Source organism: Callorhinchus milii, unplaced genomic scaffold (assembly GCF_018977255.1).
Source record: "Callorhinchus milii isolate IMCB2004 unplaced genomic scaffold, IMCB_Cmil_1.0 Scaffold1, whole genome shotgun sequence".
Lineage (NCBI taxonomy): Eukaryota > Metazoa > Chordata > Chondrichthyes > Chimaeriformes > Callorhinchidae > Callorhinchus > Callorhinchus milii.
In genome coordinates, this window is record NW_024704742.1 from 43,488,802 (window position 1) to 43,513,738 (window position 24,937).

The 24,937-nt window shown below is 43.6% G+C and overlaps 1 protein-coding gene across 4 annotated transcripts in view; it reads right to left on the reverse strand.

The window, feature by feature from the left end:
- dhx15 (DEAH (Asp-Glu-Ala-His) box helicase 15) overlaps window positions 1-19,921 on the reverse strand; it is a 75,687-nt gene extending 55,766 nt beyond the window's left edge. Inside the window, exons 1-5 of one of the 4 annotated variants that reach the window (XM_042341036.1) lie at window positions 19,723-19,921; window positions 9,135-9,486; window positions 6,786-6,979; window positions 5,139-5,298; window positions 2,227-2,445 (exon numbers count right to left, since the gene is read on the reverse strand). In XM_042341036.1, coding sequence (XP_042196970.1) covers window positions 2,227-2,445; window positions 5,139-5,298; window positions 6,786-6,979; window positions 9,135-9,486; window positions 19,723-19,793 — 996 coding nt within the window. In that variant the 5' untranslated portion in view covers window positions 19,794-19,921. Of the gene's footprint in view, window positions 1-2,226; window positions 2,446-5,138; window positions 5,299-6,785; window positions 6,980-9,134; window positions 9,490-19,069; window positions 19,295-19,722 lie in introns of those variants that run through there. The other 3 variants (XM_007889046.2, XM_042341043.1, XM_042341040.1) reach the window with 3 other exon arrangements.
- Between the last annotated feature and the right edge of the window lie 5,016 nt (window positions 19,922-24,937).

The window sequence follows — 24,937 nt, forward strand, 5'->3', positions numbered from 1 at the left end:
ATAAGACTGGAGAAAATCACAAAGATAAGAGGTGAGAGTGTGAAGACAATTGAGTCAACCCCTGCATTACAGGAGTCAATGGAGCCTGGCGAAGATGGTGTAGAAGATAATGGGAGCTGCAGACCGTTTGGGGGAAGCTGGGGAAAGATGATCAGAGGACTGGATCACAATAGCACTGCTATTCCCAGGGTTTAAAGGCTGCCACCTGATATTCCCATGGGGTACATTAGGCACACATTCATTGGAGCGGAGGAGGATGAGGGGAGAATTGACTAAAGTGTTCAGGATCATGAAGGAGTTTGACAAAGTAAGGAGTGAAAGCGTTTTCCTTCTAGAAGGATAATCAGTCACTAGGTGATATGACCTAACAATTAAGACAAAAACGGTTAGGACTGAATGATGGATGAAATTCATCACCCAGTAAATAATAAGCATTTGAAATGAACTGCTGCAGAAACAAATAAGTAAGAAATCAGTTAAAGGATTTATGAGAGACAGATGTATATTTGTTGAGTAGACCTATTAAGGGGTACGTATACCCTGAGGATGGGCTGGGTGGTGGGATTACAGGAGGAATGCAGTACATTGACTTACACCTGTACAATCGTTTATCCGAATAGCCTCCTGATGTAAACGCTCCAGAACACTAGCCCGCTTGAAAGGCGCTGTATAAATCCACGGTGTTGTATAAGAGATCATAAGGACCAAGCCCAAGACTACTCAATTCATTTCAGCCCATCAATCCGAGTTGAATTTGAACATTTCACAGAAGATGAAAGAACAGCATACTTAAAGTCACTGTACCACCTAGGTCCTTGGTGTCTCATTGATTTAGGGTGGTTAAGACGTGTATATTTACAGGAAGAAACAACTCATTTTTATAGCACAAAAAAAGGCGAAACATCTCAACACACTTAGTAGGAATTATGGTCATGTGCAGTGAATGTCTATAGGCAACGTGATCAATTTATCTAGAAAATCGATGACCACTAAGACCACGGGAAAACTTCCTTCTCTTTTCAAATTGTGCTAAGGGATCTTTAACATACACCTGAACAGACAGCTGGGTAAAGGACAAGTGATCATCAAAAGTATAATGTGAAGCTCAGGGTACTGGTGGTAGGATAAAAAGGGAAGATCCTTTTGAGAAAGAGATGACCACGAGAAGAATAAACATCTGTGAATATGGATTTCAGATAGTTATCAGGTAGTTGTAAACTACAGATAGTGGAGTCCTGTAGCTCAGTGGTTAGAGTACTCACCTCACAAGCGAAAACCTGGGTTTGATTCCCAGCAGGGTGAAACCTTGGGCAAGTTTCCTTACTCCACACACCTGACAATAATCCCTCAAGCAAATAAAGCATTTTGCAGAATATACTGTAAAGTGAATGGACTTGAATATTTTGTGGACAAAACGCGGCAGCCAATTGCACAAAGCAGTGTCCCACAAGCAGTTGTGGATTGAGTGACCAATTTATTATCAGTATCAATAGATTTTTTTGAAGGAATTATTACCCCGGAAAAGCAATGCACCAATTGATTAACAACCTGGTTCCTACTTACTGCTAAGTAATCAGAATTAATACAGATTAAGTAAATGGATAGAGGCAGGCTCACACAAGCATGCAAAGACACCTAATTTCTACACAGTTTTCATATCTGCAATGGGGATGGTCTCCTTTGCAGTGGATATTGGGCACTCGACTGTACAGTTGAAATTTTCACAAAGAATAGCCTTCCATATTGGATCCTCGTGTTAACGTGTGGGTTTGAAAACCAGCTTACTTACAGTTCGGTTCCTCCATGCCGATTTTGGATCTGCCATAGTTTAGAGTTCTGAGCATTGTTGACTCAAGGCAGCACCAACATCACAAAGCTGAAAATATCACATTCAGTACAGAACTCCTAACCTAGTAAATATGTAAAAGACAAATCAAATCACCCTTATCAAACAATAGAACTGCAACTCGAAAAATAAGCAAGATTTGGAAGGCAAGTTTAAAGTAAATCTCTACTGAAACATAAAATGTTGGAATTGCCTCAGCCGATCTATCAGTACCTAAAGCAGAGAAAAAGGATAACACCCTCAGCTAGGAACCTTCATCAGATCTGGGTCACACACAAAACCCATTTTTCCCTTCCAGGTTTACATTGACCAGCAATGGATTTCCAGTTTCTTACAATTTAGAGAACCTTTTCTTCAACTGAGTAAATCTTTATTCTTACCTCCTGACCAGTTAGAAAGAGGAGAACATCTCCCTCCTCTTCTTCGCACATATGGATCTGAATAACTGTCCGAATGGCTGACTCCAGGTAATCTCTCTCAGGTTCTGGGGTGTAGAAGATTTCTACAGGATGTGTACGACCAGGAATTGTAAGCAGCGGGCAGCTATCGAAGTAGATTTGAAACTTGCCAGCATCAAGTGTGGCACTCATGATGATAATCTGAAAGAGACAGTGCACATGTCAGTCTCAATGGATGTAGCAGCAGAAACAAACAAAACACAACCCCGATGTCTGGAAGCAAAAGAGTGGTTCTTTTGTAACTGCTGTGTAAAATAGTTCCTGCTGCTTGTAAAACAGAACTGGTCTGTTGGCTAAGCACAGAAATGCTGTCATCCCAGCAATAATGGCTATGCTTATTTACTGCGCAGCAAAAAGCAGCAATTGATCACTTTTGTTAATCCATAAGAGCTGCTAAAAGAGCAATATATTTGACCCACGAGACTGTAATTAAACACAGACTGCAGCTATAATTCTGAGGAGTGTAATTTGTGGAAAAGCTGGATAGATCATTGAAATGAACGGTATTTACAGTGAGCTTTTAAATTACCCCTGTGCAAAATCAGATGACTGAGACACGGGCTGCATATTTTAAACAGTTTTAAATCTTACTCAATAACACTATTCAATTTACAGTGATCTCCAATTATTTTTTTTTAACAACTCGACTATTATGGTTTGTGGGAAGCAAAGGGAGTGTTAAGTTTGCTGACTTTTCCCCTATAATTTAGCCTGTTCTTCACCTGCCTGGCCTGAAGGGGAGCAATAACTTGCTTACATACATCCCATTCCCTACCAGTAGGGGATGTCAGGGAGCAATCGCGCATCACATTCTCCAGTTTTTTCACTTTTTCATCATCATCCTATCTTTCCCACTGCCTTCAGGCTTGGAAATTGCGCAGCCACAAATCCCTCCACTCAACATGAATCACACTGGGGGAGTTAAACTGACTCCAATCCAACCCTCTGCACATACTCAATTTCATCCTAACTTACTATTTCTGGGCAAAACAAATTCTTGGACCATTAGTATTTCTTGAAGGTTTCGCCTACAAAACACATTGTGAAAACCACTTTACAGTATATCCTGTGAAGTTCCTGAGACATCTTGACAACTTGCTAAGGCGCTATATCAAATGCAAGGATTATTATTATTATTATATAGCCATGCAGACTACATTTTCCCAGCCACATTAGCTGGGCAAGTGGTATTCTGCACTTATGAGAAGATAAATTGTTCCTGTGGTGACGCCTCTTGTGGATTAACTGGGGAAATTATATCGTTGAGCACCCAAATGGAACACCATCAGTCTTACTGTTAATGCATTTCTCAATAAGCTGTATATTCGCCCACAAATACAGTCAATTCACTTTACAGTATATTCTGTGAAGTGCTTTGATACGTCTAGAAGACGTGAAAAGTGCTCTATCAAATGCAAGGATTAATATTATTTTTTTATAATTCTCCACATTGGCAATTTAGCATTGATTTAGCAGCCTTTCCCCTTCTCAAAAGGGACAACATACAACAACAACTTACATAGCCACTTAATATGAGTAGCATCTCAAAGCGCTTAACGGGAGTGTGATTTGACAACACTGGAAAAAGGAGAGGTGACCAAAGGTGTGGTCTTCAGGTGTGATTTGAAGACGGCCAAAGAGGAAGCAAAACAATAACATGCATTTATATAGCACCCTTCACTCGGGGTAGCGCTTGAAGGATTGAGGCAGGGAGTTCAAAGAGAAGGGAAGTCCCATTGAGGTTGCTGAAAGCAGGGATGCCAATGATGAAGCGGAGGGGACGAGGGATATTCAGAAACATAAGCCAGCTGAGCAAAAGAGGTAGTAATGGAGTGTGAGAATATTGCAGAGTTAGGGTGGTACCAGGGTTTGAAGTGATTTGAAACTGAGAATCTTGAGATCAGTCCATTCTGCAACAGGGAGCCAGGCAAGAACTGGAGTGATGGGGGTGTGAGCCAGAGGAGGCTGGTACAGGCGAGGACATGGGCAGCTGAGTTTTGGATCATTTGGACCTTGGTCATAGTGGAGCCGGGGAGACCAGCGAGGAGTGCATTAGAAAAATTGAGGCAATAGATGACATAAATGAGGGTTTCAGCATCATTTGATGTAAGACCGAGTTAAAGGAGGGAGATGGAGGAAGGCAATCCTGATCAGGGGTAAGAAGGCGACAGAATCCGACCCCAGGTTTGTTGAGTCAATAGGCAGGAAAGGTTGAGAATAGGACCATGGGGTACGAAGCAGGTGACTGTGCGGTGGTGGAAGGAAAAACCATTTGAGAAGATGAAATGGTGGTGGTGGGTCAAGTATGATTTGAACCAGGAGAGGACAGTCCCACTGAGGTGGATGATAGAAGAGAGGGAGGTCGAGAAGGATGGCATGATCAACTGTGCCAAAAAGAGTAGACAGGTCCAGGAGGACAAGGAGGCTGAGAGAGCCCTGGTCATACAGACATGACTTCATATGTAACTTTGACGAGCGCTGTCTCAGTGCTGTGAGTAGGGCGGAAACCAGACTGGAAAGAATCAAAAAGGGAGTGGGAGAAAAGGTGTGAGTGAAGTTAGGTGGCAACAATGCATTCTGGGACTTTAGAAAAGGGCAGATTTGAGAAGGGGCAGTATTTGGCAAATTTTGGTGAATCAAAGGTGTTTTGTTTTGAGGAGGGGAGTGATAACTGCGATTTTGAGGGGGAGCGAGGTAGTGCTGGAACAGAGGAACAAAACAGTTCTCCAGAAATCATTGCCACAGCTGACAATGACCAAGTAACACTGATCTGCACTTCATCTTATTCTTCAACAGAAACCGCAAATGCTCTGCTCTCTTCGTTCTCATCTTACCTTCAAATCTGATCTTTGCTTCACAACCTCTTTTAAGACACCCATAAGAATATCTGTGGCTAGAGTACGCTCGTGGGCCTCATCGAGGATGATTACACCATATCGTTCCAACAGTGGATCATTCATAGCTTCGCGGAGCAGCATACCATCAGTCATATATCTAAACAAAGTAAACAAGCGGGTAACAAACCAACAATTCAAAAAAAAACATTTTTTCAATTTCAATGTTATTTTTGAGATTATGGCTCTTTTCAATTGTACCACACATGAAATAAGATTTATTTTCAACAATCTAGTATACGCATTACTGCAGAAGGGAGACAACTGAACTGAAACCAAACATGAAGTTATGCTAATCATTACAAGACATGTGTACAGCAAGAGTTATGGAGGACTTTAATAATGTAATTAACCAATGAAGGATTTTAGATGACCGTTTTAAATCTTTCAAAACCAATTATAACTAATTTTTTTTTAAACACATGATATAGCGCCTTTTATGTCAGGAGGACATCAGAAAGCACTTCACAAGATATCCTGTAAGATGCAGTTTGTAAGCAAACCCAACAGCCAATTTAGCACAGAAATGTCCCACAGACAGCCAGACATATCTCCCTTTATTTGGGAGATTGCTGGCCAGGACACCAGGGGACACCGGGAGGAACTCCCTCCTCTTTTTTAATAATGCAATGGAATCCTTAACGTCCACCTGAACAGGCAGATGGGACTTCGGTTTAACGTGTCATCCGAAGGACTGCATCTCCGGCAATACAGCAGACCCCAGCAATGCATTGCAGTTTCAGCCAAAGCCCCGGCGTAGGGCTTATTCTACAACTTTCTGACCGACTCAAGAGGTCAAAGCGGCACCAACTGACCAGGATGACTACTAACTAGTGAGTCTTCCATAATTTAACCACTTTCCACCTGCAATAGAGCAGTTTCCAGTATCATGAAAGCAACAAGGATTTATCCAATGTAATTTTGGTTAGAGTAGTTCAATGACCAGAATAATATCTTGATGTGCTATAGCAAACTAACCGTTCTTCTGCATAATATTCTCATCAGTGTCAATGTTCATGCAACACCAGGTTTCCTACAAAACAGTTCTCAACATACTTCTAATTCGTTCTGTGCATAGATTCGGGGAACTAATTCAATAGTCTCGTCAACTTTGTGACTTGTACCAATTTCTGCACAAAATAGTCCTTGCAGGTATGNTTTTTTATGTAAAGCTGAGCATGGAGAAGTGACTCATGCAAAAAAATTAAATGCATTAAGGTCACTTTCAAGTTTAAAAGATCCCATTCAATAGTAAAACTGAGGATTTACCTCTACACACATAGTAATCAGGCCCGATGACTCAAGAGCCTTTCCATTTGAAATCACAGTGCCTTGAAAACATTTTAAATCAGCAAGGGCTGAGCCGGTTTGATAATTGCAAAAATACTCATGAATGTATTTGTCAATGGGTGGATGCCATTAAATCCTCTCTCTCTTGTAAAGTTTTTCTTGTAATTCAAGGAAAAGCCCAGGCTGCATGTGAACACCATCCCCAAAGTCATTTCTGTGGAAATGAGGTTATGTTCTGGAATTGTAACTATGCTCAACCTGGTCAGAGAACAAGGTGACAAAGAAATGGTCACTTACTTCAAAACTGTTTTTGCACTGCTGCAGTCTTCAAACCTAATCGAGTAGCCGACCTCTTGACCCAGCATGACATCCATTTCATCAGCTACTCTCTGTGCTACGCTCATGGCAGCCACCCTCCTGGGTTGAGTACAAGCTACGCCACGCTTGGGTCCTACCACAGCACGCACAGAATCAACACACCACTGAGGAATCTGTACAAACAGAAATGTGGGCAACACAATTCATTTTAAACACTCAAATATACATTTTAAAATATGTCCTACATGATTTTTAAGACACTGTCAAATTTTGATACTTTCACCGGCATACTTAATTTATGTACTGTAAGGAGTATACAGTGGACATGATCTCAGCAAAGATTGGGATGGGGTGGTGGGGGAGAGGAGGAATTCAATTAAGATCATTCCTCTTTGATTTTTCAATGCAAGAAAGCTACCCGGCAAATGGATTTTCATGGGCATATGAAAACAAAACATACACAACACCCCAAACCCCAGTATGGGAGTTTCATGGAATCTCTAATGCTCATCTGAATGCTTTAATGTTCCCTTGATCTAAAATAAAACATCTGTGAAAAAGCAACATTTTCCTCAGTCCTTCACGAGTGGCAACTTAAGACGACCACCTAAATAGATCTACGAAGCTTGAACCAACAACTTTCTGACCCAGAGGCAAGAATGCAACAAATAGAGCCAAGCTGCCAGTCTTATTAACATTCTTACGGTGCATGTTAAGCTATGTTATATAAATCAAACTCCTGCTGAGAACCAGTGAATGGAAGAGAATAAATCACTGCTGTTGTGGCCACAGAGCTCAGTCAAAACAATCTACAAACCCGTCGCCAAGTTCTACAGTGATCAAACAACTAGAAATTAATGCTAACTGAAGCAACGTATGCACACTTTCAGGATTTCAATAATTTTGAGTTGGTGGCTTCCAGCACCCTAGCTTTCAAGTCCCCATTGGTGCAGTCTTTTAAATCAAAGGTTGTCTACTTTTCAAAGGATGATTCCTCAATAGAAAATACAAGTACCAACAATAATTTGTATTTATAGAGTGCCTTTAATGTTGGGAGGATGTCTCACACAGCTGACTAGAGCCCGCAATATAGCGGGCGGGGAGAGGAAGGAAAGAAGGCGATCGAAAGAGCTGTCAAAAATATAGGTCTTTTTAAGGGGCGCTTTAAAGGGAGGGGGGGCAAGATGGAGTATTTCCGAAAGCAGGGCTGAATGGCTGACAACACATGTCAGCACTTGATAATCACTGAACCATCAAACATCATTCCAAAGATGCATGGTTTTTATATTCCTTCCATTCCTACTGGCTCGTGTTGTTCACACATCAGAGGTCTAGGGGGCTGAATGCACCTAACCTCATTATCTTTAGAATAATAGGGAAAGAGTAAAAAAAATTAAAAGTGGGTTATATTTGGAAACCTTACAAAAACAATGATTCTAGGGCATTTCAAGACTCGTTAGCTTAGTGTCATAACTCCAAGTTTACATTCATCTTTGTTACTGATCACCTCAATACTTGCAGCTGGGAAATCTTACAATAATATTTATGTTCAAATCCCAGTGTGTGCCAAACAAGCTATCAGCTAGGGAATCTACAATTGGCTTCAGATCCCCATGGGTTAGGAACGGGGAGCTAGAAGGGGGGTGGAAAGCAATTAAATGCTGAGAATAGGGTTGGGTGAAAGGAAAATGGCAGAAAAAAAATAACTAACACTCTGGAGGAGTTCTAAGATTTGTAAGATGTCATGAACAGGCAGTGAGGGTTCACTCTTGGCCTAATAGTTGCTACTCTATTGTTAATTAACCAGTGATGCAGCCATTTTATATTGATATGGTTAGATTTAAAAATAAGCAATAAGATTAACAAATTATGTTATCTGCAATAGCCCAACCCAGCCAAAATACACACTACAAAGTGATCACTTTTATCGAGAATTATTCCGAGCAGACAGCTAAATGTTGCTCACGCAGTTGTTAAACAAGAAATCACTGAGAAATGTGCAAGTGGGTCAATCACATACACATTTTTGCAACTTGTGTGCTGATCTTGCAGTTCTTAATACTCGCTACAACCCATGCTTCAGTCTAATCTTAATCGCAAATGACATGGCATTGAGCATAAAAACCTGGGGGTTTTCAGCATTCACAATACCAAGGCACTGAGAAGCAAGCATTATATTACAACACAAAGGTGTTTTACCAATAACATAGCCTATGCATGGTTGGCCTAAGACTCTTGCCCCAAGTGCCCTGCAGTCATATCTGCTATTTGCCATCTGCAAATACACCTGAACAAGCAATTCCACATCCAAGCAACATTGAAACCAACCTGTGTTGTTTTCCCAGAGCCAGTCTCACCGACCAACACAAAGGACTGATGTTTGGTAAGGATTTCGTTGAACCTCTCCTTGTAATCCCACACAGGTAACTGTAGTCTCTTCTTCAGGATCTCATAGTAGCGTGGTGTGTGGGGCAGGTTGGTGAAGGGATTGATAGCCTGCTGATGAAGTGCTGGAGCTGTGATTAAAGGCATTCCACCCGTCATCAAGTTTGGACTGGATAAATTTCTTGAATCTTTCTCTCGATCTCGATCTCGGTCCCGATCTCGGTCCCTATCGCGGTCTCGATCTCTGTCTTTGGACCGATCATAATCTTTGTCTCGGTCTCTATCTCGATCTTTCCTGCTGAAGGAATAAAAATGTACAAAAGGTTAAACTGTGATCGCGTCAACCAAAGACTGAGTTTCTGAAATGGACTCCTTTTGAAAGTAAGGTCTATTTTAAAGAGAGATACCTTCTTCTGGCCACTAGAATGATTTTTGACTCACTGTTATTTTGTGATATGCTGTACCAATTGATAAGGCTGTAAGAAAATCTTGGCCGTAATATTGTTGCGAAAAAACCAACTTTTAACACATATGCCGCAACTTTTAATGACCACTCCGCACTCTCATTGGACCCCTCGGTAAGCTGGTCTGATGGGAACATGTAGATATTTGAACTGACGGCACCAAAACTACAACTTTGACAAATTTCACGATTGTTCAGTTTATTTAGTTGTTGGGAATGAAAGAATCCACATCTCTATTCTCATTTAGACTGCAGATTTCAAAGATCGCAGCTATAAATCCAATTTATAACCTGTGATCTCAAGAGGAAATTAATTCTCATTTCTAATAACTCTTAAGGGTATTCTTTTCAAGATAATGTTTAGACATCTCATTATTAAATTGAAGCATGCAACGGTGTTCTTTTATCTAAAGAAAGGTAATGTAGGACATGGATTCAAGTTACCTCAGCAAGAATAAAACTATAGCATGTATCAGTACAATGTAACAAATGGAGTCTGGTACATTTAAAAAAGCAACCCTTACAGCCTTTCACGTCAGGACATCCCAAGAGCAGGCCATAATCTAATGTGCAGAAGAACTTCACTTCCCTTGTTTCAATGTGATTCCAATGCTTGCCGGTAAAGGCACATGCAGCAACTGGTCAAGATGCATTGAAACATAGTTTTGACCCATTACTGCATGCACACTTACAGGCTGCATTAAAATAAGCATGCATAGTATAGATCGATTAAATCAGATTTTATGTGATTTATGTAAGTTTGCCTCCAAATCGGACTTCTCGCAAGTCATTAAATGCCATGGCCCCGATTGATACGACTTATGTGAGTTTTACTAAATTTAAAATAATGAGGGACAGACTGGAAAGATAGGGAGGGAGACTCTTTACTCTGGTGGCAAGATCCATAACAAGAGGAAATAAGATCTATCATGATCCAATAAAATAACAGAATTGGCTCATCAGCTATGTGCTTATGTCCTTAACCTCCATATAAATACTCATGGTCTGCATAAATATTATAGCACAGGAAAAGGGAAATCAGTCCACTGAGTCTGTGCTGGTGTTAGCTTCTCCAATAGTTACATCCTAATCAAAAGTCTGCGCTCTTTTATGTGGTTTCTCATCAAATACTTAACAATTTCCCTTCCATATACTAAGTGCCTCAGCCTCAATTACCATTTGTGGCAATATATTTTACGTTCCTTTTCATGAAAATATTTTATATTCTCTCTATTAACTCTTCAAGTGGCAATCCAGCACAATGCCCTGATGTTACCCCTTGGCTGTCCTATACGTCCTATAATGGGGCACCCAGAAACGTATGCAGTACTCAAATTGCACCCTAAGCAACATCAGCAGTCCAAGTCACTATCCAGCATGAATGAAGAGTACTGTATAGATGCAAGTTTCAAGCAAGTTGTTGTTTGCTGCATTTTCATTCGATTCAATCCCCACCTCAACACACCCAATTCCCTTTTGCTTTGTTGGCTTCTGTACTTTAATTCCCACCTTTTAAGATCTAAGTATATCTACACTTTCCTCCCCCCCAATCCACAAGCCTTTCTTGTCAGCTAGACTTTCATTAACCACATGTGCCTACAAGATCTCCACATTGTAAGTGGACTCGCGCCATAGCAAAGTGCTATATAAGGGGTCACCCAGGACTCTGTTCAATTAACCACTCGTAGACTACAATACCGCTTAAAATTTTAGCAGGGGCTTTTAAATAAAATCATAATTTTTTTTAAAATCTAGTTTTATCTGCAAACCGCTCTATGTATTGACTCAAAAATTTTAATTTATTTTCCACAAACAGGGTTGTGCTCTCTCCCAAATTTTATTTCTTCTGATAGTTTGATCAAACCACTCTTTAGTTCACAATTCAATTCTACATTCATCTATTTCTTCAATATTGTATCTCACCAACCACACTGCATAAAATGTCTACCCCTCTTGCAGACTGAATTAGTAAATGTTAGTAAATATGTTCCAAACCAGTCGATGGGCCAATAATCTAGTTTCCAGGCCGTGGTGGTGGGGTAAAGAATGTAATTCCTCAAAGATACCGAGGTTCTATTCTTAATGCTCCGTTAACCTTCTGGCCCTCACAAACACCTCGAATTTCAAATAAAATTCTTCTATCTTTCAAAACTAAAGCAATCTCCAAAAAATTATTCCTCTTTCATGTTAAAACTTGTTTTCCTCTGCTCAACAACTCTCCCAAGTTGTTTGTCCATGGCTTCAATAATGTTCCCACATCAGGAGGAAATGGAGGGGGGGGGTGTAAGAGTCCCTCTAGAGCCTGTCCTGCGCCCCTGGCCAGAATACAAAAAAAGTTTCTCATTTGAGGCCAGAAAACCTGCATGGTCTTAGTCTTTGAGAACAGTGTCAAAATTTCACTTTGTGCAAATTGGAAAATTTGAAAATGTCAGTCTTAGTATAGAAACCATTTTACTTCAGTGTCGGACTTCCCCCCTCATCCAAAAAAATTAAGATCTGATGTAAGAATTTTCTAAAATTCTGTACATCCTAAAATTTCAAATCCTTACCTTCAGGTTTCATTCTTTCCCCGTTGCAACCTTTTACTTTTTTATTGACACAAACATGATCAAAACTTGCTCACATTTCCTTCCAAATATTTTGCCTTCATCCTTGTTGCATCGATATCAAAACTTTGTAGCATATCCCACTTAATCTCTTTATTTACCTCAGCTACCCCATTACAATCTATAGACTAATTGGTGACCAACATTTTGTTTAAAGCAAAGAATTTAACTTTGATACAAAGATTTGACATGAGTCATATGCATGAATATTAAGACAGAGGGATATATGAAACGGGACACAAATGCTGCTTCAAATTCTAGGTCAGAACTTTGAGCTATAGTCCATGGTGACAATCTTGTGCATTGCTTGGAGTGTCAAAGGTGCAATCCTTCAAAGCAGCTCAATTTGAGTTACTGTCTCCCTTTTAACTGGATGTTAAAGATCCCATGACATCATTGAAAATAGGAGTCCTCGTCAACAATTTGGCCATTTACTTCAAGGCTGTTTGTGGGATGTTCCTCTGTGTAAATTGGCTGCTGCATTCCCCTACAAAATACAGTCGCTACACTTCAGCGCAATTGCTGCAACGTTTTTTTTGAGATGATTCAACATTATTGGCACTATACCAAAACAACAATTAATATTAACTAACTTTTTCTGCTATCTTGTGCTGCTTTTATATTATAAAGCTGATTACACCAATTTAACTACTCAAGAAGTGATACTGTCAAATTTAACATTGCTTTTAACGCAATGGCACTTTTAAATGCAAAAAATCAATGTATTAACATATGACTGAATTGTGTAAATATATATACATATAGGATGTTCTGTAAGCATTCAGTTGTAGAAAGTTAGAGCTCATCCAGGACTTGATGTCCAACTGGCAATTGGTCAGAACATCAGTGGTCCTGGAATTGAGGATGGAGGCAGAGATAGAGTTGGGTGTTATTTGCATACAAATGGAAGTTAACCCCATGCCTGTGGATGACATCACCAAGTAGGGGCATGCAGATATTAAAAAGGAGAGGACCAAGGATTGAGCCTTGAAGAACGCCGCATGCGACAGTGCGAGGGCAGGTGAAATCATTCCAGGAGACAAAGTGGAGATGATAGGATAGGTAGGAGAGGACAGAACGTGAAGGTGGAGCTGAGAGCAGAGAAGGATAGGGTGATTGATAGCGTTGAAGGTGGCAATGACACTGAGAAGAACAAGGAGATAGAGCAAGCCCAGGTCGAGGAAGGAATCAAAGGAGAACCTGGTGGGTCTCATACAGGAAACGCGGGATGATCGGGATAAAGGAGACTGGAGCAAAAGTGTGGAGGTAGGAATGGGAGAAGGCGACAGCGACAGAGGAGTTTTGGACACAAGGAATTTGATTATCTCTTCACATTTGGAACTGGAGGAGGATGGGAAAAGCACCGGATAGTGGTTAAAGGAAGCAACTTGTGGTGGAGAAAAGGAGCCTTGGGTTGTCCTTGGCCTTCAGGATGATCAAAGAGGACAACTTTTTTATTATTATTATTATATTATAACTTGGCTTATGATGAGGGCAGAACGGTAGATTTTGGTGCATGGTTCAGCCAGATCTGGCAGCAGATCATTAAGATGGATTTAAGCCATAGGCACATTCAAAGAGGTGTGATTTAAGGTGGGTGGTGAGTGGTAGAGGGAGGGAGTTTCAGAGGTTAGCGTTGTACGAATTGAAGGCTCAGCTCTCAATAGTGACACAGACAGGGCTGGAAACACTCACCAAACCAGAGTTAGCTGAGTGGAGTACTAAGAATACCATCGACTGCAAGCTCAGATTTTGTTTAGTCAAAAAATTTCAAATGTAGTAGGTGCGGACAGACATTAAGATGCAGCAACTCGTCTTTGAAATTTCAATTTGGGGAGGTGGAAAGGAACTGCAGCTTAAATTCATGTAGTATTTTTCACATACAAGAAAATCTCAAAGGACTTGACAATATCCAACAGGCACATAAGTGATTTGAAGATTCAAATGAATGATAAGTTCATTAAAAATGGAAGACATATTCTTCCTTGCAGCAACAGACAATTTGATCAGATAGGACATCAAGGTGGGAATAAAGCTTCAGGTAGCAATTTGAAGCTTCAAATAATGTGTCAATGCACAGCATAAATTCAAAATCTTTTAGTGCCGGCTATTGTGTAACAAAGCCTTGAAGTGCATGATCCTTGCTGAGTCATTCAGCTAATTACGGAGTTTTCTTCTTGCATGTTGAGCTTTTCCTCCTTGAAGCACATTTGAAGTTCTCCTCACCAGCCACATGACTACCATAAACCTGTCCCCTTTCAGATTCTGCATAAAACGGTCATGGTGTTTAATATAATGATAATCCAATATGAAACATCAAAATAAGAATAATCCTTGCATTTGACAGAACACCTTTCACATCAAGAGAACGTCTCAAAGCGCTTCAGAGAATTTACTGTGAAGTGGAGTAACCTTGTTTTTTGTGGTTGGACACGGCAGCCAATTTGTGCACAGCAAAGTCCCACAAAGAGCCTTGAAGTGAATGACTAATTATTTCTGGGGAATGTTGACAGGACAATGAGCCAAACTCCCTTCTCTTTTTGAATAGGATTTTCAGGCCAAATGTACTGCCCAATCACTGACTAAGCTATTCGAACACTGTAATATCACCCATTAAAAGCCTATTATGATGCTAGCTCCTCAGCTGGAGCCAACTACCAATTCTCTGCTCTTTTAAATATTGTCATTGGCTCAGACCAAACCACACTGCATAATACATTTAGACATGGAGGCATCATACACTCTTGTGCAATTTTATCTTCAAGAACTTGGTTCTTGTACTGAAATCACATAAAATCAAACTTCAATTGCAAATAGTCACCCAAATGCAGAACCCATTGACTTGTATTTTCTGTATTCAGCAATCGCTGAATTAAGACAATGTGCAAGAAAAATACTTTGGCAGTGAATATGCTTCTTACGCTTCCCCAGAAAGTAAAATTATCTAAATGTCCGATTGTTTTCTGAATTCTTCATGGAATTTTTAAAATCTTTCTCGGCGTTGAGGAGAGAGCACTAAGCTCAGAGTATTTTTGTATCAAATGGGATGATGATTTGTTCTGAAACAAATCAAACAAGCCACTTTCGATATGGGAACCCCAAAGTTGAAATGTAAGGCATAATCCCTCAAGTTTCCCCAGAAACAAAATATTTATGGTGATGCCTCCACTGAGCCATAAAGTATAGCATTAGTGAGGGAGAGGAGATGGGACTCAACCTGGAGACGTGAAACTGCCTCTAAAATTTCAGTAAAACACATTCCAAGTCCAAGGGCATCCAATATACTTCACCATCATTTGGTCTGGAGAAAATCTTGAGTCACTGGTGTCCGTTCCCTTGCTTTTACCTTCTTAGCTTAACCACTAATTAACCACAATTTGGACAACCTACCAATATGAAACTTCTCCTAATGAACATGTTGGCATGCTTTTGAAGGACTCCTTATCAGAATGGTGGGGGAAGCGGTTCTAGAGGAAGAGGGAATTCAAACGGCCTCTAACCAAAGTAAAAATTTACATGGTAGACACCAACCAAAATGAGTTAGTCACATACAAAGACTAGGGAGTGCATAAAATGAACTAAGCACGCTTTGACTGGACTGAAAATTAACTGAAATTTCTAGACAATAGTCTAATAAAGCTCCAAACAAGCACAAGAGGATAAACTCTTCCAATCACAGGTGGCATTTGAAAGATCCTGATAATTGGCTTAAGGCTGTTTCTTTTAAACCTGCAATAACCTTCACCAGTACTGTCCTTTGTTTTATTTAACCCTAAAAAAAAGTTGTGGTTTGCATTAATTTGTGGCCTTAAGCTTTCTGCTAACCCGAAAGAAAGCTGCCTTCTCACCAACCCAAACACTGATCCCAATGAAACAAACACCACATGAAGCAAAATCTATTATTTATAAAACTCTTAAGGATTAACACACCACCAATATTATTATCTCAACGTCCTAGTTTGTCATTTTGACCATGGGCTAGTTACAAGCCACCCAAAATAAAGGTAACATCTTTATTATATGTAATCTGTGAACAGAAATAAATATCCTAGTGCTCAACTTCAAAATATTTTAAGTTTCCTGCTCTCAATGACTAAATCCTAGGATCAAAGATGAAAAAAAAAACTTTTGACAAATACTTTTTTTAAAAAAAAAACAGTGGACAATCTTTACTTAGTGATCATCTTGTGTAATTTGTTGGCACAGCACAAGCTGACCTGTAAAGGGGCTTCCACTACCAATGAATGCAGATGCCCTTCAAAAAATTGATGAGGAATACAAGGCCTAGGATAAGTTATTGAAAGGCGTTACCTGGATTCCAGGTTCAAGAACACTCTCAGATACCCAGGCCTTGAAATCCACTTCTTTGGGTTCCAGAGAGGAAAGGAGCAGCTGCCACAGCTCTGTACCTCCAAATGGTGGAACCATCACTCAATGAATAGGGATGTGTGACCGAATAGTGGATAGCAGGATAGTGGCAAAGCTCTCATGCATTTCTTGCTTAGCTAACAACAACAAGATTGCATTTATAGTGCGCCTTTCACGTCGGGAGAACGGCCCAAGGCACTGGACAGTTGCGTCGGGACCCGAGCAGGGGGGAAATGGTCAGGGTGAGGGGAGGGAAGGGAGGGAGCGAGGAGCTAAGCTTCACACCAGGATGCTCGAATAACTTCTGCATCTAATGAGGGCTCAAACGTGTGTTGCATGTCAAATGACCAATTAGTGACAATCCTCCTTGGAGGGGAGATTAGTGGGTCTCCTTGGAGATGCGTTGGTTTCAAGGTGACAAATTTAGGATTGGAATGTTGGAAGTAAATCAACTCTATGGTAGTGGCTAGTCTGGTCCCAGACAGCCTGCGTTATTGGTAAGACTTGCAAAGGTGTCACTGTGAGCAGGGATTCTTCTTGCTCGGGTCCTGTTAACCATGCAAGCCAAACCCCTAATGGGTAGGAGGACGGTCCCAGCTGGATAAGCAGTGGAAGCTTGTGCTAGATAGACAGTGCGATCATGTTACAATATGCTATTTTAGCTGGTTAGCAGTACCCCAAAAACACTCCGATTGCCTTTTGCCAAGTTGTGCATCATATTTTCTGGAATTAGATAAACAGGCGCACATGGGAAACAGTGTGCATTCATTCCAGACGCAGGGAAATGTTCATGTTTAGATGCTATGTACATGTGGAACTCAGTCTAGGTAATAATAATCCTTGATTTGATATAGCGCTTTTTCACGTCTTCAACGTCTCAAAGCGCTTCACAGAATACACTGTAAAGTGTATTGACTGTATATTTGTGGGCGAAACGCGGCAGCCAATTGTGCACAGCAGTGTCCCACAAATAGTCGTGGATTGAAAATGACCAATTTATTATTGTTTTGATTTTTTGGAGGGATTATTATTAGGCTCTGTGTGGAGTAAGGAAACTTGCCCAAGGTTTCACCCTCTGCCTGGAATTGAACTCAGGTCTCTGACTTGCGAGGCGAGTGCTCTAACCAGTGAGCCACAGGACTCCAGGTAGATAGTATAGTCTATCTATAGGCAGATAGTTTTAAGCACGGTGATGAGTTTCTGCAATGCATCGGACGCCCGGCTGACCAAAAATGATAATGCAATTTGTAGATAAATTGTTATGGGGGTCTTCAAACTAGATGTAGTCTTACAGCAAGGGACTGCAAACAAACAGTACCTGGGCCTGTCTATCAGCCCCATACCCGGCATCCATCTCCTGGAGAACACATTTGGGAATGGTCCACGTTTTGACTTTAAACCTACACGCCTCAGCCTGCGTGAGAAACATAACTCGGGACTGGATGACCACAGCTCGGCTTACCCTTGCGAGACCATTTTGTTTTCAAATTGAAGATCGGGGGGGGGGGGGGGGGGGAATTATGGAAACTTCTGGGGGGGGGAAAAACCTCTGAAGGCTGATCGTATTCCACGGAAATTAAAAACGGCACAAAAAAAAGGTGACCCCCCCCCCCCCCCAAAAAAAAAGTTAAGAAACCAGGCCTCTCCCATTCCTATTCCAATGGACATTTCGGGCCTTTCGCGGAGAGCCCCTTTTGGAAGCCTCTCTCGCCGTTTAATCTGCTGTGTGGACGGGGGCTTTGACCGTCGCCCGAGTTTAAACATAACTGCACGGTGCGAAATGCGCCGAGTCCGGACACGAAAGGCGGGACTCGGGCCGGCGATCACCGGGGGCGGGGGTTACAAACCGAGAAATAGCTTCAGTTCCCCCCACCCCCCGAAAAAAAAACACACACACACACACAAGCGAAACAAGAAAAAAAAGAGAGAGGGAACGACCGTATTTTCCTCCTCCTCCTCTCCCAAAATACGAGCTGACAACAACCGACTGAGCCGATTCCGCGCCTCGACACGAACCCCCCCTCCAAACAACAGCCCCACCGAGCGGAACAATAGGAGAGCGGAGAGGGGTGGGGGAGCCATCCCGGGGGGGGGGGGGAGGGGAGGGCTCTCTCTCTCTCCCTCTCCCTCTCTCACCCCGAACCACCACCATCAATCACCGAAGCACATTCTGCCCCCCGAACAAAACAAAAAAAAAATCCCTCACAATAACGTGGCCCGAGAAACGTGGCCCGGCCATGTGCGTAAACAAGAGCAGGGCCGCCGAGAAGGGCGGCGGGCGGGGGGGGCGGGAAGGAGAGGGGGGGGGAACAGAAAAGTTGCCTCCAGCGGCTTCCATGTCGCGAACAAAGAGACGAGAGAGAAAATACAGCGATACAAGAGGGAGGGAGGGAGGGGAGGCCTCGTGTTTGCGGGTTCGGGCTGTCCTGGGGGTTGATTACCTGCGGTGGAACATTCCCGGGTAAACCGAGCGAGCGAGCGACCCGACCCGAGCGACCGATCAGCAGCAGCAGCAGCAGTAGGCCCCGGCCTCCCCGCCACCAAAAGCCCCTTCAGATCGGCTCCCCCTTCCCGTGCGGGGCGAGGCGAGACTGAGCGGAACCAAGAGCCACTTCCCCTCCTTCCTTCCTTCCCTCCCTCCCTCCCTCCCTCTCACACCACCACCACCACCCGCCGCTAAAAACCCGCCGCGATTCCCGCTCTTTGCTCCACTCCACTCCGCCGTCTCCGGAGGCCGCGCGTGCGCCTTTCCCGATTGCCGCCGCTCTCAATGCAAAAAAAAACTGTGTGTGTGTGTGTGTGAGAGAGAGAGAGTGTGAGGGGGGGGGGAAGGGGGCGTGAGGAGGGGGGGGGTGGGAGGGAAGGGGGTAAAGAGAGAGCGAGAGAGAGGGGGGGGGGGGGCAGGGGAGGAAAATAGGGAAGGGGGTAAAGAGAGAGAGAGAGCAAAGAAAACACCCCCCACTCTCTCTCGTGTATGTGTGTGTGTATATATGTATATGTGTGTGTGTGTGTGTGATGGTGAGGCCCGAGCGCACTCAGGCTGATGCTCAGCTACAGGCCTCTCAGCCCTGTGCCCTCCCGGGGGGTAACTTACCCGTCCGACGTGAGCCGCTTCTTGTTGGAAGCGTAATCGTCCCCCAGATCCACTCGGTGCCGCTTGGACATGGTTCAGCCTCGCGCTCCTCGCCGCCGCCGCTGCTCCGGTGTGTCCCGGGGCCTGGCCGCTGTGGTGTGTCCTGGGGCCTGGCCGCTGTGGTGTGACCGGGGGGGCCTGGCCGCTGTGGTGTGTCCCGAGGCCTGGCCGCTCTGGTGTGTCCCGAGGCCTGGCCGCTCTGGTGTGACCGGGGGCCTGGTGTGTCCCGGGGCCTGGCCGCTGTGGTGTGACCGGGGGCCTGGTGTGTCCCGGGGCCTGGTGTGTCCCGGGGCCTGGCCGCTCTGGTGTGTCCCGGGGCCTGGCCGCTCTGGTGTGTCCCGGGGCCTGGTGTGTCCCGGGGCCTGGTCGCTCTGGTGTGTCCCGGGGCCTGGTGTGTCCCGGGGCCTGGCCGCTCTGTTGCGTCCCTCTTATCCGCCTCGGGTGCACGTTCTGCGCTGCCTGTCCCCGGGGCTCCGACCTCGCGGCGCCGATTTCCGGGCTGGGACAGGACTCAGCCTTTGGCCTCGTCAGCCGCCTGTCTGGTCGGTCGGTCTGTCTGTCTGTGTGGGTGGGTGGGTGGGTGTGTGGGTGGGCGTCGCTCTCTTCGCCCACGGGCCGCGCCGCGCAGCACCGCACACACACACCGGCTTTTTAAGCGGACGGGTGGACTCTCTCTCTCTCTCTCAGTCAGTCACTCACTCACCACTCACTCACTCCCTGTCGGTCGGTCTGTCTCTGTCCTGCGGCCCTCACAAGATGGCGGGTCGGAGAACAAGACTCGCTCACCTCGTTCTCGTCCTGTCACACCGCGGGACCACAGTAAGGGGTGGAGAGAGAGAGAGAGAGAGACACACACACACGCACAGACAGACAGACAGACAGACACAGAGGAAGCGCGGGCCGGCGGGCGGGCGGTGTTGGGGGTGAAAAAAAAATGCGCTGCTGGACATCTCGGATTTTTTTTTATTATTATTTTGCTCCGGGACTCCCCGTGTCGGCCCCCGACCCGAAAAGAGCCCCCAGATGCGAGGTTCAGGGGAAGGTCCCGAGAATGGAAGCGCGGCACCGGAATTATTCTCGACTCCCCCCACACCCCCACACCCCCCGGGTCTGACCGGGCCTTTTAGTTTTTCTTCCCCCCTCCCTCCTCCCCTCCTCCTCCCCACACGGCGGCTTCATGAACGCTTTGCCGTCAACGACGACGAGATTCGACCGTTCCCATTTTGTTTTCGCGCAGACATTTAAGTTGGGCCCTACGTCTTCCGCGACTCGCGTGAGCAGTCGTGCAGAGTGTGGTGGTGGTGGGGGGGGGGGGGCCCTCGGGAATAAAAATCCCGACTGAAGCAGCAGAGCCATCCCGCAACCGAGACCCCAGTGCGAGGGTGTACGCGTTGTGATGGTCATGGTTGCGTTTCGGTGTATCCCGTTGGCCGGCGCTTCACCACTGAAGCTTTATGCCTCCCAGACGTGTCTCCAAGTGCTTCACAGCATTTACTCTCAAATGTAGTGACGCTGTGTTTTGTGCCCATTTGCCCGCAGCCCTGCCTCACGCACGGCCGTGAAATAATCCTTGCGTTTGATACAGCAGCTTATGTCTCCCAGACTTCCCGAAGCGCTTCACAGAACATATTGTAAAGCGAATTGCAGGTGTATTTTGTGCGAGACACGTGGCACCCCATTGCGCACGGTAATGTCTCGGTTGTGGATTCGGTGACCAAATTATTTTTTTGAAGGAATTATTATCCCCGAAAAAGCAATCCACCAATTGACTGACGATAGGGTTCCTACTTACTGCTATTTAAGCAGGCATGTGGAGTAAGAAAATTTCGTCCAGCATTTCGTCCTGCCGGGAACCAAACCCAGGTCCTCTCGTTCACTTGCCATGAAGTCAATGACCAATGTTATAAGAACGTAAGAAATAGGAGCAGGAGTAGGCCATTCGGCCCCTCAAGCCTGCCGCGCCATTTAATAAGATCATGGCTGATCTTCTAACACAATACCATTTACCCGCCCTATCCCCATATCCTTAACCCCTTCAGTTTTTTTAAAAAATCTATCAATATCAGTTTTGAATATGTTCAATGACTGAGCATCCACAGCCTTCTGGGGTAGAGAATTCCATAAATTCACTAACTCCTGAGTGAAGAAATGTTTTCTCAACTCAGTTTTAAAGGACTGACCTTTAATCCTGAGACTATGACCCCTAGTTTTAGGTTCTCCAACTGGGGGAAACAGTCTCACGGCATCTACCCTGTCAAGAATCTTATAGGTTTCTATAAGATCACCTCTAATTCTTCTATATTCTAGAGAATATAGGCCTAGTCTACCCAACCTCTCCTCGTAGGTCACCCTCTCATCCCAGGAACCAACCTAGTGAACCTACCTTGCACCCCCTCTAAGGCAAGTATACTCTTTCTTAGATAAGAAATATCTGGAGGTTTGTTGGGAAACTCCCTTCTCTTTTTCAAATAGTGCCATGGGATCTTAACATCCACTTGAACAAAAAGACAGGACCTTGACAAAGCAGACAGGACCTCAGTTTAACACCTCATCCGAAGAATAAAGTTCTTTGTAAAGACCCGATCTTTCAACTAATTCCACTTATCAGCCCTTTTTTGATTACATTGTGTCATTGTACCCCCGGCTTAGTGTCATTTTGCAAATTTAACACCTTGAAAATACAGGTCATACATGTATGCATGGAATACAAGGGTTCTCAGTATAGTCCGTTGATTAGTCCCATTTAACTGCCCCAGTTTGACGTATCTTCCCTAATGATTACCTTCTTCCCTTAAACCATTGATACCCAATGACATCAGTTTGTGAAGACATTGTTTATGTGATGTTTGTCAAAGGCCTTTTGAAAGTGAGTACATTAGGTTATATGTCTTCCACAATCAATTTTGTATGTCACATCCTCATTAAAGTCTATCAGGTTGATCAGACAAGATCTACAACTTCTGAATCTATTCTGGCTGTCATTTATTTTTATGCAGGTAATAATAATCCTTGCATTTGATATAGCGCCTTATCACGTCTTCTAGATGTCTTAAAGCAATTCACAGAATATACTGTAAAGTGAATTGACTGTATATTTTGTTAGCGAAACACGGCAGCCAATTGTGCACAGCAGTGTTCCAGAAATAGTTCTAGATTGAGTGACCGCATTTATTTTTAAGGGATTATTACCTTGATACACCAATCGACTAACAACCGAGTTCCAACTTACTACTCGGTGTGTGGAGTAAGGAACCTTGCCCAATGTTTCATCCTGCCCAGGTCTTGAACCAATCGCGAGGTGAGAGGACCATACTACTCCATACTCCATACATTCTGATGTTTGACTCCCATGATTTTCAATAAATAATCCTCGCTCCCTCCCTTATTATGCCTTTGAGACGTCTCAAAATGCTTCATGGAATATACTTTAAAGTATATTTTGTGGGCAAAACACAGCAGCCAATTGCGCCAGTGTCCCACAAACAATCATGGATCGAGTCACCAATTTTTTTTAAAAGGATTTATTACCCCCAGAAAAGTGATCCACCAACTGATTAACAACTGGGTTTCTATTTACTGCTAGATAAACAGAGGCATAAGGAAATTTGCCCAACATTTTGCCCCACCTGGAAATCAAACTCAGGTCCTCTCGCTTGCGAGGCAAGTACTCTAACCAATACACTTCACCAAGCCAGTCAGGAACCGAGACGTCTTGTTCGACCCTCAACTGTCCTTTCTCCCCCACATCCATGCGATGACCGGCTCTGCCTTCCCCCACCTCCGGAACATTGCCCAACTCCGTCACTGCTCACCCCTCATGAATCCAGTTGTTAGTCAATTGGTGGATCACTTTTCCAGGGGTAATAATTCTTTCAGATAAAATAAATAAAATAATAATATTGGTCACTCAATCCATGACGGTTTGTGGGACACAGCTTTGTGCATTAGCTGCCACATTTTGCCCACAAAATATACAGTCAATTCACTTTACAGTATTTTCTGTGAAGCACTGAGAGACATCTCGAAGACGTAGTAAGGCGCCATATCAAATGCAAGGATCATTATTATTAATTTTTTTCTTGTATTCAATTTACTTATTTCAGTTTTAAATAGTGTTTCATATCCTGGCACTACTTCACCTCCATGGCTGCTTTGCCTCTTTAGTTTCTTTGATCTGATTGATGTCTTCTTCCTTTTTCTCCTCCGGTACTATAATCTCTTCGGTTGTTATTATATCACTACTTTTTGGTTATCCTGTATTTGCTATCTCTCCTTCATTTTGTTTTTTAATCCTATTTAGATCCCTTCATCTTTAACTTCCTCCCTGATTACCCTCTTACTTTAATATTATTGGGAACAATATTTTGGTATTATGTTTTCCTCTCTTGCTATATCCTTTTGGCCTATTGGTCACACTTCCCTTTCTCCCTGCAAAACTGTACATTTTCATTTTCTCCTTAATCCCCTTTTTTATTTTCATACTGATCTATTTTGGAGTATTTTTATTTAGTTTGTATTTAGGATGTACTTGTCCTGCATGCTGTACAACAGAATATTTTTGAAGGATATCTACTTATCCTCAACTGAGTTTCCCTGAAACTACCACGTAACTCAGGCCACTTGTGGAGTCCTGTGGCTCAGTGGTTAGAGCTCTCGCCTCTCAACCAGGAGTCCTGGGTTCAATTCCCAGCAGGGCAAAATATTGGACAAGTTTCCTTACTCCACATGCCTGATAATAATCCCTCAAGAAAAAAAACAATAAATTGGTCACTTCAATCCACGACTGTTTGTGGGACACTGCTGTGTGCAATTGGCTGCAGCGTTTCAACCACAAATATAGAGTCAATTCACTTAGATAATTTAGGGCTCCTCAGTTGTGAGAGAAGATGAGGGATGAATCAGATGGGCCGAAGGGCCGTCTTCATTCAGACCAGTCTTGTGATTTCCGGTGTGTAACCTTGTGTGATATGGTAGTACATCAAAGCACATTCTGCAGTCCCCAACCCTTGCCAACCTGTGCCTTGAGAGGGGCTTGAGATGGGTCTTCAAGGACGCAAGAGAGGAGGAGAGGCAGAGGGTCTGTGGGGTGAAGTTCCAGAGGGTGGGGGCAGAGTGGCAGAAGGCCTGCCTGCCAAAAGTGGGCAAGCGAGGCGGGGGATGTGAAGCAGGCCAGAGC